The following is a 26,032-nucleotide window of genomic DNA, read 5'->3' on the forward strand; positions in this document are numbered from 1 at the left end:
ATAAGTTGCATAGGGCCTTGCTAACTTGCTGAGGCTGGCTTTGAACTTGTGATCCTCCTGCCTCAGCTTCTTGAGCCATTAAGATTACAGTTGTACACTGCATCTGGCTCATTTTCATTATTCTGTAAAAATTAGCATTGGATGGTTTAAAATTAATGGATGGAAAATTCTATTACTTCTAACTTATGGTTCTAGATTTATAACTGTTTTGCAACTACATTCTAATTTTTTGGAAAGTCTTAGTTAATAATCTCTTATTTAGTAAAAATTAACTCTTCTATTTTTTTCCCAAATTCTACCATAATCTCCCTCTGTCTGCATTGTCTAATGTATTGATACTTTTTGTATAAGATAATGAGCAGACACCCTGAGTTTAAAGACATACTTTATTCATTTATGTCCTTAATAAACAAGAGGAAAACAAGTACACTGGTGAAAGAGGAATATCAAATCAGCTTACAGGACCCACCATACAAAACGCCAGAAAGTAGACTTGATTAACTTTGGAGATGGGTTTTCTTTGGCTACTCATGCCATTATTGTGATTGCAGCAAAAATGATTACTGTTTGTTTTTGTTTAAACAATATTTCTCATCTTTTACTGAATGCCAGCATTATTTTTTCTTGTATGCTTGGTCTTCAAAAATTTGGTCTGATTAAATACTACTAAAAATATGTACAGTTTACTTTGCTCACATAAAGTCCTATATTGGTATTCCTATTGGGCAGATGGCTCCAAGGGTAGTTCAGAAACTCAAACTCCTAATTTGTGGTTCTGCATCTTTAGCATATGGCCAGAAAAGGGGAAAGAGCATGGAAGATAGCTTGCGGAAGGTTTTCTGGTTCTGTTTTGTTTTGTTTTTAATGAGCTAAGCCTAATGGCTACATCTAACTGCAGGTGTGATGGGGAACGTAATGCATCTCTGTACTGAGGAAGAAGAATAGAGAGATTTGGTGATCATATGATACTTTTTGACAGTACTGGCACAACACTGGTATTATGAAGAAACAAAAATAAATTAGAAATAGAGCTTGTTCTCAAAAAGTTTATATTAGAGTGTATAGAGAAATCAATATTATATTGGTACAATAAATCTTGAATTTCCAAGAATCTAGGTAGTCTTTAAAATAAAATCAATGAATTTATGGATCTCTCAGAACAATCAACTTTTAAAAATTAATCTACTCCTTCTCTTTAACTCTGCGTCACCTTCAAGTTTTCCATTTGTATTGTCTATGGCTTTAATCTTGTCATTTCACAGTTTTTACATCCTTAGGTTTGGATATTTGCATTAGGACAAACCCACAGTTAAAGCAAAGTAATAGAAAAGAAAAGTGAAAGGCATAGCCTAGACATTAAAGACCCTGTGCTGATGGAGCCATACAGCAGTTTGGAACTTGGAGACGTTCTTCTAGATCATCATGAACATTATCTGCATGTATTTTATGGCATTCTTTACAAAGAAGGGAACACTGCAGAAAATTGAACTGATACTAAAGCAGACTCATGGTCACGTGTGTTAATCTGTCTATACTTAAAGCTTTTCCATTCTGGAACTGGTTTACACATCCTGAACCGAATCTTAATATTAAAGGTACAGAAACACAGGGCTCTCTCAGGGACCTCTGTCAGAAGCATTTACCTTAAACTTCAGGGACAATTCAGAAAGGAGCCGAAATCTAGTTTACTGATTTATCCTACAGAGAGATGAAAAAGTGATAATTCGTGAATCCTTGACAATTGGTTTTAGCTTACTTTTCCCAAAAGAGAGTCCTCCCTGAGGTGGTCGGAGGGCACGGTCCTGTACAGCAATTTCTTGCACCTGGGAACTAAATTTAGAGACCGTAGGTCGAAACCCAGTGCGGCTGAGAATGAGCGACGCGGATTATTCTGTGACCCCTGGAATGGAAGGGACTGTGCTCCCACCGACAGGTTCACCAGAAAGTCGAATTACGTGCAGAGTAGCCAGTAGTTTTGGGCAGCCGACAGTAGCCGCCCCAGGGGGTCCTCCAAGCCCTCCACAGGCCGGGAGGAGCCCTTAGGGCCAGGCTCCGCGCCGCAGGACGCCCGCCACGCCCCACGCCGCCCTGCAGGCGAACGCAGGAGGCGGCGAGACCCCGCCGGGCCGCCGTAGCGCCGCAGCTCGGGCCGCTCCGCTCGCGTCACCCTCCGCCCCTTGCCTCCCGGCGCCGCGGCAGCTCTGGGCAGGCAGCACCGCCACCGCCGCTTCCTCCTCTGCAGCCGTTCGGCCGCTGCGTGACGCGTCGTTTCCTCCCAACATGGCGGCCGGGGCAGGTCGGCGGTGATGGAGGCCAGTCCGCGGCCGCGGCGGGTGCTAATCCCCACAGTAGCCAGGGCAGCCCTGCTCTCGCCGGGCCTCTGAGCCGCCGCCGCCGCCTCAGTCCTCGATCTCTGGAAGACGGCAGCCCGGGCCAGGCTTCCTCGCCGCCGCCGGGCCGGAGGAGCGAGTGAGGGGGGCGGCCGGGAAGCGACCCCCGGGCCGCGAGAAGCGGAGGCCCGACGGGCGCGGCTCTCAAGGGGCGGCCTTTCGGGGGCGGTGGTCCTCGCCGCCCCTCGCTGGCACCGCGGCTGGTCTCGCTCGCCCGCCCCTTCCTGATCCTGCCGCTGCCCTCCACGCCTCCTCTCCCCCACCTCCACCTCCTCTCCTTTCTCTTCTCTTCCTCCCCCACCTCCCCTCCAGCCGCTGGGAGCCGCGGGTCGGAAGAACCGCCGCCTCCTTCTCTGCGTCCATGTATGAAGGGAAGAAGACGAAGAACATGTTCCTGACCCGGGCCCTGGAGAAGATTTTGGCTGACAAGGAAGTGAAGAAGGCACATCACTCCCAGCTACGCAAAGCTTGCGAGGTGGCGTTAGGTGAGCGGGAAGGAGGCCGGGGGGGGGGGCGCTGGGTGGCCGGGAGAGGGGGCGGGAGGGGGGCGACCCGGCGGAAGGTGGGGTCGCCGGGAGCTTGTCCTAGACCGGCGCGGCTGACCTCAGGAAGCGTTCGCGGAGCTCTCCGCTGTCTGGCTGGAGTTGACACTAACTCGGCTGGATGTGGGGCACTGGAGGGGTGGAGGAGGAAGGGCATCCAACTGGGTTTGGGGAACGCGGCACGGTTGAGGATCAAGGGGTACCTGTGTTTGAGGGTTCGACTGGAGAGAGAGAGGATTTTGTTGATGGACCGTGCGGTGCGGACAGGCTACCACCCTTTGTGATGAAGCAGAAGATGAGCTGTTGTTTATTAGCTTGGAAATTGAGGTGGGGCCGATATGTCAAGATTGGGCGTGGGAAGGGTTCCGTATCGTAATTACAATAACTTTATCGTTTGGCGTGGTACTTTGGGAAGATAGACTGAAGTTGTTCCCTTGTTGACAGTCTGGAGAACGGGTTTGCAGGAGGTGCAGCCCGTTCTGACATCTCTCCGCCTCCGCCACAGGAAAAACATAAAGTAATGTTGTAGCTGACTGGGCTGACCTGGAAGAACAAGACCAGAGGTTAAGGGGTGGGGGCGGCGGTGTCAAAATGGGGAAGAAAGAAATCTTTAGGTAAAGTAGCTTTAGCTAACACAGGAAGGATAGGTTTGAAATGGGGAAAAATGAAAAAGACAATGACACCCACCAGCCACATGTCTGGACAGTGGCAGCTGCTCTTAAGCTTCAATTGTGATTTATAGTTCAGATGGAAGAGATCTAGTGTAATGAAGCCTGCAGCAGGGAAAAATCCAAACAATACCTACAGCCGGGGTAGGCATGTAAGGAGTTGTTATGGGGGAACACTAATAGATCGCAACTGTCCAAGGTGATATCCTTATGAAAGACCGGGACATTTAACACAAAGATAAATTCCTAATGCTTACACTTTATTTTATAGTGCTAGAAATAGCCTAGGTCAAATTGGCAAGCAATGAAGCTTGCTAAATGGGCTTTGGGAAGAAAACGTTCATGAATTGGGGGAAAACCCTGTAATAGCTTACGTATGCTGAAGTAAGGGGTCAAGGCAGCTTAAAACCAACTTTACCTTTTAATTATTAAAGTAAACATAATAGCTTGCTATAGTATTCTATGCAGTTTTTTTCTTTTCTGAATCCTTAAAATTGATGATATGAAAAATGATCGAAAAATTTCAGCCTAAAATTTTTGTTTGTATATGGTGAGCTTAGGTTTAGCTTTTTGTTTCTCTAGTTGATAGAAGTTCCCATTTTGTGATAGCCAACAAAACACTATTCCAGGTGGATAAGAAGACAGTTGTATAGTGGCAAAAGATGAAAATGTATCTGGGCCCTGAAAGGAATAAGTATTAAATTGGGGTAGCCTGAGGGAGGGAGTGATTTTAAGATTTCTAAAAGAATCATATGTAGGCTTGTGAATAACTTGGCAGTGTAAAGAACGTAAGAGATTCAAATTAAAGTTTTAGTTTTTGAGAACTCAGATTTTCCATGTTAGAATATATTTTTAATGTGTTAAATTATAAATATCTAAAGAAATGGAGCACGTTGTATATCTATATATATATATTTTCCCCTCTCCAAAATGCTAATATAAGTAAGCATGTTTTAATGGAGAACTCATGAGCCTGAGGATCTGGGATCCTGGGTTTTGATCCCAATTCTGTTACACTGAAGTATTATTGGGCAAGTCCCTGGGCCTTTAGTTCCTTCTCTGTAAAAATAGAGTGCTGAACTTAATGATTATATGGTCAAATTGTTATGTTCCATGAATACGAATGATTATATGGTCACATCCCCTCTTATGTTCCATGAATGCGATTGTACTTTTTTTAACTTGTGTGTTTAGTGTTCATGCCACTCCAGATTGGAGTTTATAGCTGTGTAAATGGGTCCTTGCCTTTTTTTTTTTTTTTTTTGGTGTGGTGCTGGGGATTGAACTCGGGGCCTTGTGCATGCAAGGCAAGCACTCTACCAACTAAGCCATATCCCCACCTCAGGTCCTTGCCATTTCTAAAGGTAGAAATTACTTGGTGCTATGTGTGCCAGCCATACCAGGGTTGTTTCAGATTTTGCCAGTTTACTTTTTTATTTCTGCAAATAGTTAGCAGACATTTATTTTGAGGAATATGATTACCCAGGCAGGTGCTAGGCACCAAAGAACTATCTTTACTTGAGATATATCAGTTGTTTTCCCCATATTTCAGAAAAGTTATATTTAGCACTCTACAAAGTAAACCTCAGTGTTTAATTTCATGATAGCTAATTCCTGATAAAACTTTGTTACTTTCAATCATCTATCCATATTATCACTCATGTATAAGTTGATAGGGATAACCTGATTTGTCTTTGCAGAAAGAATAATATCTTGCAGTAAGATGGTATCCCAAATATGTGCTGATCCTAGAAACTACCATAGACCTCCCTTCTCTCCCTTCTCTTTACCTAGTTCAGACCTGCTTTGGTCTCTTGATAATCTAGTGGCTCTCAGACAGTTTGGGAAAGCTATCTGGAATGACCTGATTTGGCCATCTACAGTCTAGAGTGGGTAGAGGTTGGTGGTAGAGATACAGAGGTCATTTTGTGTGTTATTATAACCCCTCTAAGTGTGCCTGCGTGTATTCATTTTCCTCTCAAATACTTATCGAACACTTACCATGAAGTTAAAGGGAAATGGTCAATAAACAAGCAATAAGTGATATGTCAGACTTATCTATTTTTTAATTTTTGTTTGAAAATCATCTTATTGGTGTATGAGTAGATTAGAGAGCACTGAGTATTCAAAATTAATTCAACCGTCTTTTAACAGTGACTAATTAAAAATAAGATTTTTTTTGGTAAATAATATTCATGAAATTATAGCTTATATGTATTCTTAAGAACATGATTTTTTTTTTTTTTTTTTTTTTGGCTAAGAACTATGACTTCTAGAAAACATCATTTAGGTTAGGGGAGGTTTTTCTTAATCAGCACAACATTCTCAAAGACACTCCACAAAGGAACTTTTATTTTCATACAAACAAAAAGAAAAATAAAGGGTTCATAGGGTTATTTAAAACCTTCTTTAGATTTTTCTTACCTGTCAGATTTGATTTTGAAAAATGGTGAAAACAACAACAAAACTCTCTGCCTTCATTGTTATAGTTGATGTGAATGTAGCCCACAGGCCCCTGAACAGCTCCAGGTTGCCCTCTTTTGGTACCTGCCTTACCACAGCTCTCTGCAATGAAGGTTTAGCTCTACTGAGTGAGGGCGTCTAGGCTGCCCTAGCTTAGTCTGATCCACTCCTGCTCTTGAGAATCTTGAATTAAAAATAGTCAGGCCATCTGCTGGCAGATGAGACAACAGTTGATCTATTTTTAGTTGCAAAGAATTTAGGATTGTTTTGGGATTGGGCTTGAAGGTAGCATTGTTTATTTCTTGAGGAGGGTGCAGGTGGAACATACTCCAAAAGTTTGATGTTAGCGCTGTGACTAGTTCAACTTCTACCTTTTGATTTCAAATATCCATGAAGATACTCTGTAAATGTTAGAACTATTCTTGGTTGGGAATTGGCACTGATACAGAATAGGAGTGAAAGGGGTAATCGAAAGAAGACTTTAAAGAGAAGGGAGACATGTAGGGGCAGTGATTAGGGGATTTTCCTGTAGGGATATGAAAGGATGATGGAGAAAGAAGTATTAGTCGTTTTTTTTTTTTTTTTTTTTTTAATCAGAGATGGTGTGAATTTGTTGTTCATCATATTGTTCAGTGATCATACTGATTTAATTGTCTTATAGCATGACTGTATTACATATAGTTACAATTTCCCCCAGAAATGTAACTATGATACTGAGACTGAAAACTTCATAGAATGTGCTTCCCTTCTGCCTTACTAATTCTACTCTTATTTTGGCTGCTGGTATTATAAAAAAGGGATAAATGAGGGGAAATTAGCAGAATGCTTTTGGCCCTGGTTTTATGCTGCTTTTGGTAACTTTGTTTATTGTCAATCTTTGCCATTTATGTGAAAAAATTATTTATCCTGAAACAATATCCTGCAGACACTGAATTCTTTAATTATAATTTAAATCATTTAGCAAGTTGCCTTTTAACCTTTCTTGATCTAGGGAAGTAAAAGTTGTTTTCAGTAAGTTAGGCTGCCTGAATTTTTGAGATGGCTGAAAGAGATGAGTATAATGAATGAAAGAAAAATTCTGTTTTCTTTCACATCTCAGATTGGTTTTAAGTGTTCTTGCTCTGGGATAGATATCAATGAATAAAATAAACATCATAGAGTCCTGGTTTTTAGAGAATCTCTTTGAAAAATTTAAGTTTAGGTTGAAAAATGTGAGTTTGGTTTACAGTATATAATCTGTTTCCGTTTTGTAAGTTTAAAATGTGCATAAATAGCATTTAGATTCTGAAAAGTTGTTCCAAGAAGAAACTTGTTCAATTTTGTTTAGTTTTTCCTAAATTTACTTTACCCTTTTTCAGTCTGTTAATGAGTTAAATGCCTTTAGGACACATTATTCCTGGGAAATTGCTTTGGGGCAAAGATGAGGTGGATATAATAGTAATATAATATAGTAATCTTAACTAATCATTCTTTCCTTGAGAATAGTCATATGTTTTGGGAAAGCAGTTGTCCTGCTGAAATTATGAGGAGGAGAAGAAAAAGTAAGAAGCAATTGGAATGATCATGATTGGAGGACTAATTTGCCAACTAACTCTTTTTTCTTACTCTATCTTGTGGCAGGTAACTAACTGTAAGGTTTTACAGAGAAAATTGAATGGCAAATAATTTGGGGAAATATTTGTCATAGTATTCCTCACATAATAGAGGAGGGATAATAGAAAATGAAAAGTAGATGAATAAATTATTGCCATTTCGAACTAGGCATATTTTTGCTGGGCATGGTGACACACACAGTTCCACACATAGTCTTATCTATTCTGGAGCTGAGAGGGAGAATTGCTTGAGCCCTGGAGTTCTAGACCAGCTTGGGTAACATATTGAGGACCCAATCTCAAAAATCAAATGAAAGAACTAGGTATTTTCTTCACTCAGATATTTGTGGAATTCCTCATTTATTTCAGGTACTGCCCCAGTACTGCTTATATAGCAGGGGACATGCTTTTAAGAAATTTAACATTCTTGTAAGGTGAGGATGATAAAAAACACAAACTGATATATATTATGTTATCAGATTATTAGCTGAGGAAATAGTATAGAAGGGTAAAGGGAGGGCAGCAGGGCTACTTTAGATAGGGTTGTCAGGAAAGGCCTCTTTGTGAAGTGGCATTTGAGCAGATAGGTGACAGAGTGAGGATTCAGCCTTACAGAAACCTGGATGAAGCAGAAACAGGGAACAGGCAGATGGGTTTGTGGTTTTTAGGATACAAGGAGGCTTGTGTGGCTGGGGGAGAGGAAAGCTAATTTGGAATTTTATTCTAACTGTAGGAATCCACTGGAGAGTTTTGAATAGGGAAGTAATAGAACATTTACATTGTAAGTGCCCACCTGGCCAGAGACTATGGAGACCTAGACAAAGCTGGTGGTAGAGGAAGGGTGAGCATTGTTTGTATTTGAAGTATATTCTGAAAGGATCTACACAGTTTGCTGATAGGTTGATTGGATGACCAAGGGGATGACATCCAGTTTAGTTTGTAGCTGGAGCTCCAGGGTGGTTGGAGATAGCAGCACCTGATAGGAAATACTAGAAGAGAGAACATTTATGGGAAATAGGTGTTTGTATAGTAAAACGTTTTCATCCTACTCTTTACATGTATTGGAATTTTTTAAATGATAGAATTTCTTGATGGATATTGACTACTGAGAAATAGACCCAAAAAGGTAGGATATTTTCTGCTAAGAATGATACAAAACAATTTCAAAATTAGTTTTCAAGTTTTTTTCCAGTGAGTTTTGTTTTTTGTTTTTCTAAAGAGAATGAGCTTCTCACTTGTCTGGTTCCTTTCTGGAATTGGATCTTTGTAGAATAAATTAGTTAAGGATCTCAATCTGAAACCATCTTGGATTGACAGTGGGCACTATATCCAATGACTATTATAAGGAGGAGAGAGGACATAGGGGCATACAAAGAAAGAAGCCCATGCAAAAATGGAGGCAGAGGTTGGAGTTAGGCCTGTGCATACTGGGAGAATGCTCTATCATAGCCACTGTTGACTCTTAAAAAAAAAAAAAAAAACAATTTAATTAAGGCATAATTTACATACCATAAAATTTACCAATTTAAGGTGATGATTTTTAGCATATTAGAACATTTCTACTATCCCAGTAAGATCCATAGTACCCATTTGCAGGTAATCCTTGTTGCCACCCCAAACTCCAGACATCTACTAGTCTACTTTCTGTCTTTAGTTAGGCTTTTTTTCTGGGCATTTCGTCTAAACATAGTTTATATAGGTGATGTTTTGTGTCTGACTGCTTATATTTATTATGTTTTTGAGGTTCATTCATTTTGGTACATGTATCAATACTTCATTTCTTTGTGTTAGTGAATAGTATTTCTTTGTTTGGATATACAAGTTGAGTGTCCCTCATCAAAAATTGTTTGGCCTAAAAGTGTTTCAGATTGCAGTTTTTTAGATTTTGGAATACTTGTATAGATTGACTGGTTGAGCATCTCTAATCTAAAAATCCAATTATGAAATGCTCCAAAATCGGGAACTTTCGAGTGCTGACATGACATCCAGAAAGTTTCAGATTTTGGAGTATTTTAGATTAACGATGCTCAAACTATACCTTATTTTGCTTATCCATTCACCAGTTAGTGTACATTTAGTTGAATGAATAATGCTGCTGAGATTATTTGTGTGGACATTAATTTTTATTTCTCTTGGGTAGATAACCTGGGATTAGACTTGCTGGGCTCTATGATAAGCCTGTGTATGACGAGTTATCTCATTGACACATTAACTTTTTGAAGTATTTTTTCCAGACTTTATTCTACAGACACACACTAGTCTGGGTACAGGTGTACCCTGCACCAAATATATTCTTCAAAAATTTGAGCTATTTAATTTCTAAGGCAATCATAGGAGAAAGGAACGGTTAACATTTATTGAGTGTTTACTCTGTGTATGCCAGGTTTTGTGTCAAATATTTTATTGGCTTTATCTTCATTTTTTCTCAAAATGGACCCTGTATGCTTAAATACTATTATTATTTGCATATTTCAAATGAAGAAACTGAGTTTGGAATTTATGTTTGGGGGAGTTGGAATATGTCCCTTTACAGAATCTACATAGAGCTTTCTTGGGACTTGTGCAGTGCCTGCTTTTTGGCTTACTGTGGCAGTCCTAACCTGCACCCTTAACTGCCATACTATATAAGTAACAGGTTATAAAAGGGAAATTAAGAGCTGCTGTAAAAAAGAAAAGGACTGACAAGAAGAAAAAGGATAAAACACAGATAATAAAAATACAGGAAAATATTGCTCTGTACATGGGTAAATCTCAAGGGTACTTATGTTCTTATGTGTTCGACATAATGGCATCCCTGAATCTTTATCATGTAAATATGATTATAGTTCTGTGTACTGTGTAAAAGTTAAGCAAATTCATGTGCATTCCCAACTGTATCTTTAAAAAAATTTTTTGAGCAAAAATATAAAAGTTTTGGTAATTTAAGCCTTTTGGATATTTTGACCATTCTATAAATGCCCCAGAATTCTGGATGGGTTAGTTTTTATTGTACTTGTATCCTTTACCGTTTTAAAATACTTGTTTTTTATTTTAATGTTTTATAGCATTTCAAATAATTTTGAGAATTGAAATAAAAATAATCTTATTAAAATGTCCTCTTATATAAAATTACAAATATGAATTTGTTACCTAAAAAATAGCTTATGTCTCAGTGGCTTCTGTCAGTACATAAATGTAATTATTGTATAATTGTCATGATATTCAGTTTTCTTTCCTAAGTATTTCATGTGTATTTTCTGTATATCTGTGTTGTCTTCCTACTAAGCATTTTAATACTGTCGTTTATTTAAATTATTTTTAGTATGAATGGCATTTACATTTAAATTCTACACAGATTCTTTTTGTTAATTCCTGCAAAATTGTGTGAGTTTTTATTGTGTATACAGAACTATTTAAAATACTTTTTAGGCTTGAGATCATCATGTTAGAGTATGGCCACTTATAATTCGCTCCTAATAGTAAGGTTGCCATAAACATACTATACCTGTGCTAGTAAGTACATGTCTACAACAGAGTATTAGGAAAACAAGATGTGAGGGGGCTGGGGTTGTGGCTCAGGGTAGACTGCCCGCCTAGCACGTGTGAAGCCCGGGATTTGATCCTCAGCATCACATAAAAATAAACAAATAAAATAAAGCTATTGTGTCCATGTACAACCAAAAAATAAATATTAAAAAAAGATGGTACTTGCTCTACTCAGTTTTATGGTTTTGATCTATTTTTCATCTTTCCTTTACAATTTTTCTTTTCTAAAAATAAAATAGACAAGAACTCTGTAACAGTAATTTTACTTTTGCTTTCTATAAATTTTATTCATTTTGTTCATATTTTTTTCTTAAGATTTCTTAGGGTATGTCTTGGTCTGTTCTGGCTGCTATAACAAAATACCGTAAATGGAGTGATTTAGAAACAACAAATATTCGTTTTTCACAATTCTGGGGGCTGGGAAGTCAAAGATCCCTGACTGGGTATAGGTCCATTCCTTATAGACAGCACCTTCTAGTTGTGTTCTTAACTGGTGAAAGAAGCAATGGGTTCTCTCAGGTTCCTTTTATAAAAGACCCCATTCATGAGATCTCTACCCTCATGACCTAGCCACATCCCAAAGGCCCTGCCTCTTAATACCATCACATTGGGGATTAGGTTTCGAAATATGAATTTGGGGAGGACCCAAACATTCATACCAAAGCAGGTTATGAGTTATGTATTTAACAAGTTCATTTTTTCCCCCTCTGAATTGGTAGATTATTTAACTGTAGGATTTTTACTTGAGTAATTTAAAAATAACATTTACTTACTTAATGAGTTATTTTCAATTTACATTAGCATAGTACCTAACACAGTATCTAGTAAAATTGATCAGTCTTCACTGTCTCTTATTTATTATTTTATAATATTGCTTGCTGTTTTTTTCCAGGTAATTTTAGGATTTTTCTTTTCTTTTCTTTTTTTTTTTTTTTTTTTTTTTTGAGAGGGGAGAGAGAGAAGAGAGAATTTTAATATTTATTTTTTAGTTATTGGCGGACACAACAGGATTTTTCTTATAAGTTCTCCAGTGCTCACTTTTAACATCTTATTAATATATTAATTGGCATTTTTAAACTTTGATTTTTATACATTAGATTTAAAGTGTTATAGTTGGGAAGAAGTTGATTATTTTGTTTCACTTATTTTATTAGATTCTCATGCTTCTGTTTCATAAGTTTTATTACTTAACCTGTTGAGAATGTGTTTGATGCAGTGACAAGCAAAAGGTTGTATGTAAATTCTAATGTGCATTTATCTTTAGAAATAAGAATGGAATTGTGTGTATCTTCTAGTGATGTGAAGAATAAAAATAAGGTGTAGATTGTCTGATGTCAGTTAGCAGTTAATTATAAGCTTTAAAAATAAATGGTGCCCCTAAATAAGTTTTATAATTATTTGAGGATAGGAGTTCTATGGCAAATACTGTTGAATTCTGGGTCTACAGCTGTTATGAGAAGATGTAAAAGCAGAAACTGGAGTTAATTAGAAGAATTTTTTTTTTCTCCTAAATGAGCAGCGCATTTGTGTTGTTATATGAAGAAAAAGGGTTTTTTTGTTGTTGTTATTTCCCTTCTTAATCCCTGTTTCTATGGCTGTTAGAGAAAACTCTTGAGTGGAAAAGGTACTATTCTTAGTTATCTGTAGCATATGCTTCCCTTAAAAAAAAATCAGTGAAAAAATCTTATGTGACTATCTTATTATCTTATTGGCTAACTATTTCTAATGACATAAATATTTTTTAATTCTTAATTTTCTTTTACATTTTAAAAAGCACACTTGAATAGGCAATTAATATTCAAAATTCTGATTTCCCTAAGAAAATTTTAGGTTCTCAAAATCATCAACATTATATATATGAATATTTTCAGATTTCTATTATTAAATTGGATTTTTGGTAACATTCTTCCAAATTGTTTCTACAAATTCAGGCTCATTGATGTTTTCTATCCTACATTTTTAAAAGCAATATTATCTTTCATTAACAGCAAATGAGGAGCTTTGTTTGATTTTGCTACTCTTGCTTGCCTAATGTTGTTCTGTGTAATGAATATTTTTTTTTTTAACCAGTTTGCTTGACTAAAACTTCTTAATGAAAAGGTTTTGTTGATTTAGTAAATTAATGTTCCCAAATATTTTGTGTAGGATAGTCACTGTTAATAATTTTGTTCTCCCAGAAGTATATAAGAAATTAAAATATTAGGAAATTAGATGTTCTTAAGAATGTTGCATTTTTTAAGTTCTTTTGAATTTTTAAATTCTTGCACTTGCTTGTTATCCCAGCTACTGGGAAGGCTGAGGTGGAAGGATTTTTAATTTGAAGCCAGCTTGGGGCAATGCAGTATAAGATCTCATCTCAAAACAAAACAAATACCCACAGACACAGACACCTTTTTTTAAATTCTTATTTTTAATACTGAGTTTTTCATTAAAAAATATCAAAGCATTTATATTAATCAGCTTTGCATTGCTACAATGAAATAGTTGTAGCAGATAACTCAAGAGAAATAAAGGTTTATTTAGCTCATGATTTTAGATGTTCAAAGGCATGGTGCCTTTGGTGAGGGTAGTAAATGATGGCAGGATCATGTGTAGGAACAAAAAGTCACATCTCTAGCCAAGAACAGAAAGGGTACCCTCCTGAATAACCTAAGGACTTCTCAGTAGGCCCCACCACTTAAAAGTTACACTGATGGAAAGCCGGTGGTACCCTTAAATCATGGACCAGTATCCAAATGTAGCAATAATTCAGTTTCTTTTGTTTGCTTTTTTTTTTTTTTGAGAGTGGTTTTTGCTGTAGTAGCAGGGCTGCCCTTGAACCCTTGGACTCAGGCCATCCTCTGGTCTTAGCCTTCCAAGTATTTGGGACTGTAAGCACATGGCCCCAGGCATGGTGCTCAGTTCCATTTTAAAAATCATTCTATTTATATTCACTTCCTATTAATTGTCCTCATCTTTTTCTTTTCTTGGTAAACTCTCAGAATCTCAACATTAATAAATGAAAATATTCTTTATTCATGAAGACAAATTTTAAAGTGAAGTTGAGAAAACTTAAAAATGAGAGGAGCTCAATACAAATTATTATGTAGTTAAAAAACGTCGCTGTTACCCTCCAGGTGACTGCTAAATTGTGGAATGAAAAAAATATTCAGTAGTGTAGAAAAATAGGTTGATGGCAAGCTTTTGCTAGACCCCAAGAGGAATGGGAAGCAGCTAAAAGGATAAAACAAGTGAGTTAGATATGGAAGACAGAGGACACAAAGTCACATGATGTCTATAGAAAACCCAGTTTTGAAAAAATCAGTATTCATTTATTTATGCAAAATTTTGGATCTGCATTCTTTATGGAGTTGAATACCAAGTTCTTTTCAGTTATAGAACCTGCAAGTTATTGAGTACTTTCCTGTTTATTTCATTTGAATTTCTAAACAATACTGTGAGTTGTAGCTGTTCTTATTCTCATGTTTCATATTGATAAATGCTTTCTTGAAATCAGTGAGCTGAAATTGTGTCCATTGTAGTATAACTTGATTATAATTCATTTAGTCCAGAGTGTATGAACTTATGTTTTTCTTTCTCTTTCTCATCCCTTAGGAAATGTCTCAGAAAGCTGTTTTCATATTACATTAATTCACTACTTATTTATGTTTATAACTACCTCTTTTAAAATGCATATTTTTGGGGGGGATAGTAAACATTAGTTACTCAAGTTGGATGCTGTCCTTAAGTTTCATGAGAGGAATCTCTTGCCTTCATATGAGTTTTGCCCCACTGATAGAATGATAAATTTTGAAATAATAAGAGAATGGAATAATTTTGGAGCATGGGTCATTATAGGGCATAGCAGGACTAGGATAGGCCTGAGGGAACTAATATAACCTAAGGATAGCTTGAGGTTATAGGTGAGAGAAAGGATAGAAAAGGTGCAGTGAGAAAGTATTAAAAATAACTTTTTTACTTTGCACTTAGGAGCAATGTATATTCTTTAAAAGGTGTAGGCACTCATCATAATTTTGCCAACTTATTTTGTGTATATGGGGGATGAATACCTGTTTATTAGTTGTTTTCTTTTTTTAAGAGCAAAATAGTAGATTTTTGCTTCATTGTGGCTTTTTGGGACAACCTAATGTTTTGTATACTAAATTTTGTTGTTGTGAATTCTGATTTTACCATAGAGTTAAAGAACAACATAAAAGCTGGGCATGGTGGCACATGAACCCAGCTGTCATCCCATTTATTCAGGAAGTGGAGACGAGAGGATTGCAAGTTTAAGACCAGCCTGGGCAAGTTAACTAGAACTTGTCTCAAAAAAGAAAAAGGACTGGGGATCTAGCTCAGTGGTAAACTGCCCTTGGGTTCAATCCCTAGTGGTGGGATAAGGGGATGACAATATAAAGACTGATTAACTTTTGTCATTTTATTTAATAAACATTTATTGAAGCTTTCAGTGTGTCTCACAATTGTATTAGATAACTAGGGAAGCTGGGACCATTCACATGTGGTTCCTGCCTTGAAGGAACTGATAAATCTCCTAGGATGGAAGGAGACAGATTTGCAATAAATGGATGTTATAAGTAATAAGTAGGTATTATAGTAGAAATATATGAAATTGATAGAAACCTAAAGGAATAATTGATCATTTTTTTTCCGGGAGTAGTAGTGGGTATTGGGGTCATGGATTAGGAATACCTTTGTGGAGCAGATAGAATTCTATCACCCTAGACCTCAGTCTTGGAAGATTGCGAGGTGAATATACTATAGAATTTTACAGGTAAAACTTCCTGCTTGGGCATAGAGGTATGAGAAAGCATGGCTGTTCTTCAGGAACTATAAGAAATTCATCATGACTGTGAGATATATAGGGAAGAAAGCAGAAGCCAGATCATTGAAGACCTTTTTATGCTGTGCTTTTTCTTATAGACATTTTGGTGCCAAGCAAAGGAGTGAAATGATGATGTATTTCAGAAAATCATGTTGCCATTATGAAAAAAAAAAGATTGCTGGGATTCAGAACGGTAGGCAGTGAGACCATTGAACTAATAAATTGTTGCCATGCCCAGGTTTGAAGAAAAGGGTACTTGAACCTGAGACACTGAAAATGGAAAGCTTAGATCTCAGAAAATTAATAGGACTTTATAACTCTTTGAGTATGAAGAAGGAAGAAAAGTAAGGATTTAGAATGATATTGAAGTTTCTCATGAAGTGATTTGGGGCTCTTGGATTGGTTTAAAAATGACACTATAAGGAAGCACTTTTGAGATAAAGAGGTTGAGGAAGAAAAACAGTCATTATATTTAAACTGAGATTGAGATGCAGGTAGGACATTCAAGTTAAGGTGTTTAGTTGACAGTAGTTTATAACATGATAAGCTTAGGAGAATGATCTGAGCTATAGGTAGAGGTTTACGTGTTATTGACACATGGTTAGACACGTTTTTCCTTTTGGAGAAAAGGGGATGTGTGTTATCTGGTAAAATTTCTCTTTCATTTATTGCTCAAGAAACCCTTAAGTGTCCCTTTGTTCCAGATTTTATGTTAAGCTTAAGGAATATAAATATATAAAATTTGGTCTTTGCTCTTAAGTAAATTGAAAGGGATGAAAAAATAAATTTAATATTTAAAAAATGCAATATAATAAGGTAAGTGCTGTGATTATAATAACCAAAGGAAGCTATGGGAATAGAGAAGTGTAATTATCTTGGCCTTTAATGGAGGAGAAGAATTCATGGAGATAATAGCTATTTATTTTAGAAGGATGCATGGGTCTTACCCAGGAAAAGATGAGTGAGAAAAATATTCTGGGGAAGGGAGAAACATCATTAACTAAGGCATGAATTATGTGAAAGGTAGGGGAACAATTAGTGTGTTAAGTGTACAGCAGGAATGATAAGAGATGAGGCTCATGGAAAATGTGATAGGTGATGGAAAACCACTAAAAGATTTTTAGGTTGGGGAGTAACACAGAACATATGATAGAGGCTCTCTTTTTTTTTTTTTTTTTTTTCTCATATATATAATTTTATTTTTATTTTTATTTTTTTTTTTTTATTGTTGGTTGTTCAAAACATTACATAGTTCTTGATATATCATCTTTCACACTTTGCTTCAAGTGAGTTATGAACTCCCATTTTTAGCCCATATACAGATTGCAGAATCACATCAATTACACATCCATTGATTTACATATTGCCATACTAGTGTCTGTTGTGTTCTGCTGCCTTTCCTATCCTCTACTATCCCCCCTCCTCCCTCCCCTCCCCTCCCCACCCTTCTTCTCTCTCTACCCCCCCTATTGACCTTCATTTCTCCCCCTTGTATTATTTTTCCCTTTCCCCTCATTCCCTCTTGTATGTTCTTTTGTATAACCCTGAGGGTCTCCTTCCATTTCCATGCAATTTCCCTTTTCTCTCCCTTTCCCTCCCACCTCTCATCTCTGTTTAATGTTAATCTTCTTCTCATGCTCTTCGTCCCTACTCTGTTCTTAGTTACTCTCCTTATATCAAAGGAGACATTTGGCATTTGCTTTTTAGGGATTGGCTAGCTTCACTTAGCATAATCTGCTCTAGTGCCATCTAGAGGCTCTCTTGAGAAGTATTTGCAAATTGATGGTGAAGTGGGTTTCAGGCAGAAGACATAGTTTGAACAAAAGCCTAGAGGTGTGAAACAGTAGGTCTTTTTTATAGGATTTGCAGCATTCCTTTATTATTGGGTTGTGAAATACAAAAAAGGCATAGAGAAAGATGAGAGTGGTAGACAGGCCAAATCATGGAGATCTTATGTGCCATGCTAAAGAATGTACTTTAACTTTATGTGCCATGCTAAAGAATGTACTTTTAACTTTATCTTGTTAAAGATCACTCTAGCACTAAGTAAAAGATAAATTGGCTTGATAAGCCATGAGAGTTTTACCTAAAGAAGTGACAGAATGGATAGAGAAATGTACTTGAAGGAGTTAAAAGTACTCATCCTTATCAGGCTTATCATGTTAAAAGGATATACACCAGTATAAACCAAGGCACTTCTTAAAAATGCAACCAACTGCATTGCAATTCTGGAAATTCTGATTCACTAAGTCTGGGAATGAGCCTAGGTGTCTTATTTTTGCTTTACAATTTTGTTTTTTTACTGTGAAATTACCTCTGATTTGTGGTGTACAATTCCATGAATTTTAATTCACATGAAAATTTCTGTTACCTTTATCATAGTCAATATACAGAATTGTATAAGCACTTCAAAAAATTCCCTTTTGCTGTGTCTTTATATCCACACCCCTCCTTACATACCTGAACACTGGCAAACACCAATCTATTCTGTCATATAATTTTGTTGTTTTGAGAATGTCATATTGGATCTATAGTATGTTATCTTTAAGACTGGCTTCTTTCAGGATGCTTTTGAAAAATCATTCAAATTGTTGCATGTATTGGTAGTTTGTTCCTTTTTTATTACTGAGTACTATTACAGTACGTGGATGTATTAGTTTGTTTTTCTGTCACTCATTGAGTTTTCAGTTTTGGGGAATATGACTAGAGTTACTATAAACATTCATGTACAGATTTTTATGTGAACTTAAGTTTTCATTTCTCTAGGATAAGTACCCAGAAGTGGGATTGCTGGGTCATATGGTAAGTATATGTTTAACTTTATAAGAAACTTCCAAACTGTTTTCTAAAGTGGCTATACCATTTTACATTCCCACCAGCAATGTGTGTGAGTTCCAGTTGCTCTACATTCTCACCAACCCTTGGTAGTGTCAGTATTTTTGAACTACTACTATTTTAATAGATGTGGTTGTCTCATTGTGGTTGTTGTTTGCATTTCCTTAATGACTGTGTTGAACATCTTTTCGTATGTTTGTAATATATGCATTCTTATGGGGGAATGTCTGAGTCTTTTACCCATTTTAAAATTTGGTGGTTGTTTTCTTACTGCTCTTTTTTTTTTTAATTCTTTTTTAAGTTGGATATTATATCTTTGTTTTATTTATTTTTTTAACGTGGCTCTGAGGATTGAACCCACTGCCTCACGCACGCAAGGCAAGAGCTCAGCCACTGAGCTACAACCCCAGCCTTCTTACTACTCAGTTTTAAGGGTTTTTAAAAAAAATGTATAGTCTTACCTTTTTATACCTTTTTTTTTGCTACTGGGTTTTGAGCCCAGGGGTACTTTATCGCCAAGCTACATGCCCATTTCTTTTAATTTTTTAATTTTGTATTTTGAGATAGGGTCTCAATAAGTTGCAAGTTCACTTGCAGATTCTAAGAGATATTTATTCAGGATTTTTTGGAATTTTTTACTTAAGACAATAATGTCATCTTTGGAAAAATGATTTTTTTTCCCTTTCAGTCCAAATGTTTCTATTCCTCTTCTCTCCTTTTCTCTCCCTTCCTCTGCCCTTCCCCTGCCATTTAGTGCAAAGTTGAATAGAAGTAATGAGAGTACAAATGTACTTGCCTTGTTTGAGATCTTAGGAGAAAGTATTTATTTTTTATATCAAATTCCTGTTGTTGGATTTTTTTTTTTTATAGCTACTCTTAACCAAGTTCATTCTACTCTATGCAACAATCCAGTTTTATCATCAAAACAGCATTGACTTGGGAGGCTGAAATAGGAGGATTGAGAGTTCAAAGCCAGCCTCAGCAAAATTGAGACACTAAGCAACTCAGTGAGAACATGTCTCTAAATAAAATACAAAATAGGGCTGGGATGTGGCTCAGTGGTTGAGTGTCCCCGAGTTCAATCCCTGGTACCCGCCGCCCCCAAACAAAAAACAAACCAACCAAAAAAACCATTGAGTTCATTAAATGAGTTGAGAAGCTTTTTATAAATATGTATAGAATTGGTGTTAATTCTTTTATAAATATTTGGTAGAATTTTTCAAACTATTTGAGTTATGAGATTTCATGTTTTGTAGTTCTTGAACTGTGAATTCAGTAGAGTTGTTTGCACCTTGTCCCTTTCATGTCTGCATTGTATGTGATAATACCCTGTTTTATTCCACTATTCTGTGTCTTTTTTTTTCCCTGTGCTATTCTGTGACTTTTTTCCCCACGATAATCAGAAATTTTCATTGTATCGATATTTCCAAAGATCAGCTTTTTTCAATTATTTTTCCTATTTCTATTTTCAATTTAATTGATTTTTGCTCTTGTGTTCTTTCTTTCTTCTTGCTTTGGATTTATTCTGCACTTTCCCCCGTAGTTGCCTAAGCTGAGAAGCTTAGATTTGGAGCCTTTTCCTCTTTTCTAATGAAGTATTTGTTGTTGAGTTTCCCATTCAGCATGTTTCAGTGTATCCCACAAAATTGATTGTCATTTTTGTTTTGTTTCTTTTTTTGTTTTAAATTGCCCTTGGGACTTCCTATTAACATATAGATTATTTAGAATTGTTTTTAATTTCTAAGTGTTTGGAAATCTTACTGTTATTCCTCTTGATTCCTATTTTATTTGTATTATCTCAGATCTTTTAAATTTTTTTTGTAGTTGTAGATGACAGCATGCTTTTATTTATTTTATTTTTATGTGGTGCTGAGGATTGAACCCAGTGCCTCACACATGCGAAGCAATCGCTGTGCCACCGAGCTACAGCCCCAGCCCTGTCTCAGTTCTTTTAAATTTGTTGAGTTTTGTTTTATAATCTAGTGTGGGGACTGTCTTGGCAAATATTCCGTGGGCGTTTAAAAAGAATGTGTATTCTATTCTTGTTCAGTGGATTATTTTATAAATTTAAATCCCGTTAATAGATGGTATTGTTTAGCTCTATCTCTTTGGTGGTTTTTTGTCTAACATTTCTGTTAATGGTAAAAAAGATGTTGACGTTTTTCAGCTATGATTATAGATTTGTCTTTTCTTTCTCTTCTATGTTTCAGTCTATGTTTTTTGAAGCTCTTGTTTATTGCATACACGTTTAGGATTGCTTATGTGTTCCGGCTGTTTTGACTCTTTTATCATTATATAATGTATTTTGTTCTGTAATGTATTTTGTTCAGTCATTTTCTTGTTGTGTCCAATCCTGATTTAGCTGGCATTAGTGTAGTCACTCCTGTTTTCTTTTGATATCTTTTTCCATCTATTTTCAAACTACCTGTAGCATTATAATACTGTATTTGAAGTTAGTTGCATGTTGTTATTAGTGAAAATAGTAGTACACTCTTAACCTGGGGTTTTGCTTTCCACAGTTTTAGTTATCAGCAGTCAATTGCAGTCCAAAAATATTAAATGGAAAATTCCAGAAATAAATAATTCTTAAGTTTTACATCTTGCACTATCCTACTTCATTCTACCCCAGATGTACATCATTACTTTGTGTGACATATCCACATTGTACATAATAACTTAGTAGCTCTCTCAGTTATGGGTCCATTGTCAAAACTGCTTGTGTTCAGTTAACCTTTATTTTACTTGATAACACCCTAAAGCACAAGACTAGTAATGCTGGCAGTTTGGATATGCCAAACACAAGCTAGAAAGTGCTTCCATTAAGTTAAAGGTAGAAGTTCTTGATTTAATAAAGGATTCTAGCATTTGCTAGAATCTGCGGTAAAATAGATCAACTATTCATAAATTTGTGAAGGTAAGAGAAATTCATATTTTGCTGTCATATCTCAGACTATAAAAATTATGGTCATAGTGTATGATCAGTCATAAAGATGGAAAAGGCATCCACTTTGTGTATGCATGTATACGTAAAACATAGTATATGTAAGATTTGGTACTTTTCCATAGTTTCAAGCATCTACTTGTGGTCTTGGAATGTGTCCCCTTGGGAACACTATTATAGTAGGTTTGTGTTTTTAAAATTTTATTTGCCAAACTCTGTCATTTAATTCTTATTCTTAGACCTTTTGTATTTAATGTAATATTGATAACGTTATGGCTTAAGTCTGCCATTTTACTTTTGTTTTCTGGTATTGCTTTTCTTCCCTTTGACCTTTTTTCTGCTTTTATATGGGTTTCTCAAAATTTTTAGGATTACATTTTTTTTTCCTGTGGTGTTTGCTTAGTGTACATTTGATTTTTTTAATGGTTGCTAGGCTTTACATTATTCATTCATAACTTAAAACATACTGATGTCAGCATTATATCTATTTAAGTAAACTGTAGAAACTTGAATTCTATCCCTTTGCCTTCCCACTTTATAGTATTGTTCTCTTAAAAATTTCCTCCACATATATGAAGAGCAACAAGTGACATTATTACTATTATTATTATTTTTACTTCAAATATGTAACATATTTTGAAAACTGAAGAGGGAGGATACCATTACATTTCTCTGTGTCTTTACACTTTTCATTCTTTTTGATATTTTAGAATTTCTTTAACATTTCCTTTCAGTTTGAAGAACTTAGAGATTCTTTCAGGGTAGGTCTAGTGGTTACTGTTTTTTTAGTTATCTTTCATCTGAGATCTTGATTTTTATATTTCGTTCCTTCAGGATTTTTCACTGAAAAAAAATATGTACTTATGCATAATTCTGTGTAATCATTCTTTTCCTTCAACTCTTGGAATGTCATACCACTGCCCCCGGATGATGGCCACCATAATGTTTTGTGAGAAATCCGTTGTCATTCTAAAGCATTGTTTCTCTATAAATTGTGTGCTTTCAAGGTATTTTTCTTTGTGTTTAGTTTTATCTAATTTGATTATAATGTGCCTTCACATTTATTTCCTTGGATTTCTAGCAGCTTTTTTCCTCTTTCTCTATATTCCTCACATTACTAAGGGGTTAAATGCCCGGTTGCTTTACCAGTGAGCTGCATCCCCATCCCTTTTTATTTTTTATTTTGGGCAAGGTCTCACTAAGTTGCTGAAGCTGACCTTGACTTTGTGATCCTCCTGCCTCAGCTTCCTGATTTGCTGGAAGTATTGGCATTTGCCATCATATCTGGCTCATTAAACTTCTTGAATTTGTATGTTAGTGTATAGTACCAACAAATTTTGTATTAGTTGTTACAAACCACCATTGGTTGTGAAGTCTCTGTGTTTTATGTCTAGTGTTATTTTTTTTTAATAAAATAGAATAGAAAATGAGAATATATTGCAAGTAATAAGAGTAATAATTTAATTTTTACTTTTATAACATATGCATATGTATGTTCTGGGATTCATTCTAAAATATTTCTTCCTGTGGTTTGCAGTTAAACAATTTTGAAAACCATTGATTGAGACCATTTACTACATTTTATTTTGTTTGAAGAGAAAAGATGGTTAGCATTTGTGAATTTGAGACTGATGAGCAAAAAGTCTTTTTTTTTTTCCCCCAGATCACCTAGGTTTCAAAGCTTTGTTTCTTCTGACCAATTAAATGACTTGAAAACCCATGAATCTAAGTCGAAGTTAAACTCCAAATTAATTCAAAACAGGTAGCTTTGGATACTCACAGCATCACTTTCTATTCCTGTTTTTAGATTTAAGAACTATAAGTTGTGAAGATGTGAAAAGGAAAAGGGAAGGAAATAACAGAGAAGGACGGGAGATTTTATTTTCTTCTTCTTTTTTCTTAATATGGTAACATTTACTGAATGTCTACTTTGTGTTTCTCACACTGTGCTAGGTATCAGGAATGAAAAAAAAAATTTTAAATGTTCCTATTTTATTAAAAGATCACTAAAGCTTATTCCTCTTGTCCCACTTGAAATTTTGTACCTTTTGATCAACTTCTTCCTCAGACTTTGGTAACCACTATTCTACCCTTGTTTATTTAAGTTTGACTTTTTTAGATTCCATATATAAATAAGATCATATGATATTTGGTGTTCTATACCTGGATTATTTCACTAAGCGTAATATCCTCTAGGTTTATCCATGTTGTTTCTATTGACAAGATTTCCCTCTCTTTCAAGGCTGAATAGGATTCTGCTGTGTGTGTGTGTGTGTTCCACATTTTATGTATTTCATTCATTCAGTGAACACTTAGGTTGTTTCCAGATTTTACTATTGTGACTACAATACTTATTGTATATTTGAAAATTACTAAGTGGATTTTTAAATATTTTCACTACAAAACATAATAAATACATGAGATGATAGATTCATTGATGAGCTTGGTTTAACCATTTGACAATGCAAACACATCAAAATATCATATTGTACTACATATTCTATTCCCTTACTATGGGAGCACATAAATACTGATGGTGAGTGTGGGAAATGGGGGAAAGCTGTTGCTGGTTCTGGAATTTTCCCCTGTGCGGTGAATTTTTAGTTCCATCTTGAGGAGAGAAGTCAATTTGCCAGGTCAACTGTAGATTATCCAGATTCTGAGGAGGTTGATAAGGAGCATTACAAAGGCAAAGGCAAAACAGTAGGTGCATTTTATTAAGCATTATTATCTCTTAATCTTCCATGTTCTTGAAGTACTTTGTGCCTCTTTATCTCTCCTTCCCCATTTGCTAAGAATTTGTTTCAAACCCCAGTCATCTTATGTCTCCAGCTCTTTCTGTTTCAGTTATCTATTGCTGAATAATAAAACATCCCAAGACTTCTTGGTGTGACACAGTGAATGTTTTATTATGCTTACAGACTATGTGTTTGGAGTTCTGGTGGGATATGTCTGGAACCTCAGCTGGGAAGACTCAAATGAATGTGGGAGATATGAATGGCGGGGAACTAAAATCTTCTGGATTCTTCTTCATTCACATGCTTGGTGCCTGGGTGATGACCTGAAAGCTGGGCTCAGGTGGAACTGTTGACCACTTTTTGTGATTTCCAAGTGGCCTGGTTGGGGTTCTCACATCAGGGCTTCTAGATCCCAAGAGGGGTGTTTGGAGACCCAGCATTCCAAAAGAATCAGGCAAGAGCTACATGGTTTTTTCTGACCCAACCTTGGCGGTTGTATGCTGTCATTTCCACTGCATTCTGTTATTTATAAATGAATCTTTTAAGGTTAGCCCAGATTTAAGGGAAGGGGAATTAGATTTTAGCTGATCTTGGGGTTGTGACAAGGTCACTTTGCAGAATATGCATAGCAAATATCATACTGGCCATTTTGGAAAAAAAAAAAACTCTGTCATGCTATCTCCCAGTCTTCAAATTCCTTTACAGGTTGAGTATCCCTAATCTGAAAATCATTTCAAAATCAGAAATGCTCCAGAATCCAAAACATGTTTCTCAGAAAATTGGTGATCTCAGAGCATTTCTGATTTCACAAATTTAGATTAGGGTTGATCAACCAGTAAAGTTTTTGCAAATATTCCAACATGTGAAAAATTATAAAATCTGAAACATTTCTTGTCCTAAGCATTTCAGATGAGGGATACTCAACCTATCTTGGATCCTGCTAGATACTGCCACTTGAACATCCTATAGTTTAAAATAAAACACAACACAGACTTACCTCTTCAACTTTTCCCCCCACTGCTTTCCTGACACTATGAGAAACTACATTTTATGTCTAAGTTAATGGTACCTTTCATTCACCCATGCAAGCCAGATCTCTCTTTGCTAACTACCCTTTCCCCAACAAATGATGTAGTTCTGTTCTTCCTTGCCCATGGAATTTACAGTTTTTCCTTCCTCTTGTGACAGCTTTAGTTCAAGCCATTTTCTCTGCTCTAGATTACTGCCATTCTCTTTAACTCCTGTATTTTAATTCTGGTATGAAATGTGTTTCTAAAGTCACTTTTCTATCCATACCAGGATGGAAAAGTCATCCTGGTATAATCTTTACATCCAAAGGAATGTTATTTTCCAGAGTGATTCCTTATATTTCTGCAGTGTTTTATTAAAAATACTTAGTTTTACTAAAAAGTACTTTCATATATATTGTCGTAGTTGATTCAATTCAACTTACTGTTTTTAATCATAATTGACCCTGTAACAACTGAATATAGAATCATGGGCTTCTTTGTTAATC

At 36.1% G+C, this 26,032-nt stretch overlaps 1 protein-coding gene across 3 annotated transcripts in view; it reads left to right on the forward strand.

Annotated features, from left to right (window-relative positions):
- Window positions 1-2,191: 2,191 nt before the first annotated feature.
- Window positions 2,192-26,032, forward strand: part of Arfgef1 (ADP ribosylation factor guanine nucleotide exchange factor 1) — a 108,166-nt gene continuing 84,325 nt past the window's right edge. For 2 of the 3 annotated variants that reach the window (XM_046428527.2, XM_046428529.2), the window contains exon 1: window positions 2,192-2,875. In XM_046428527.2, the coding sequence (XP_046284483.1) occupies window positions 2,752-2,875 (124 nt within the window). In that variant the 5' untranslated portion in view covers window positions 2,192-2,751. The remainder of the gene's footprint in view (window positions 2,876-26,032) is intronic. The other variant, XM_046428528.2, reaches the window with a different exon arrangement.

This window comes from Marmota monax, unplaced genomic scaffold (genome assembly GCF_021218885.2).
Source record: "Marmota monax isolate L192 unplaced genomic scaffold, Marmota_monax_Labrador192_F-V1.1 WCK01_AAM20220418_F8-fsc00044, whole genome shotgun sequence".
Taxonomy (NCBI): Eukaryota; Metazoa; Chordata; class Mammalia; order Rodentia; family Sciuridae; genus Marmota; species Marmota monax.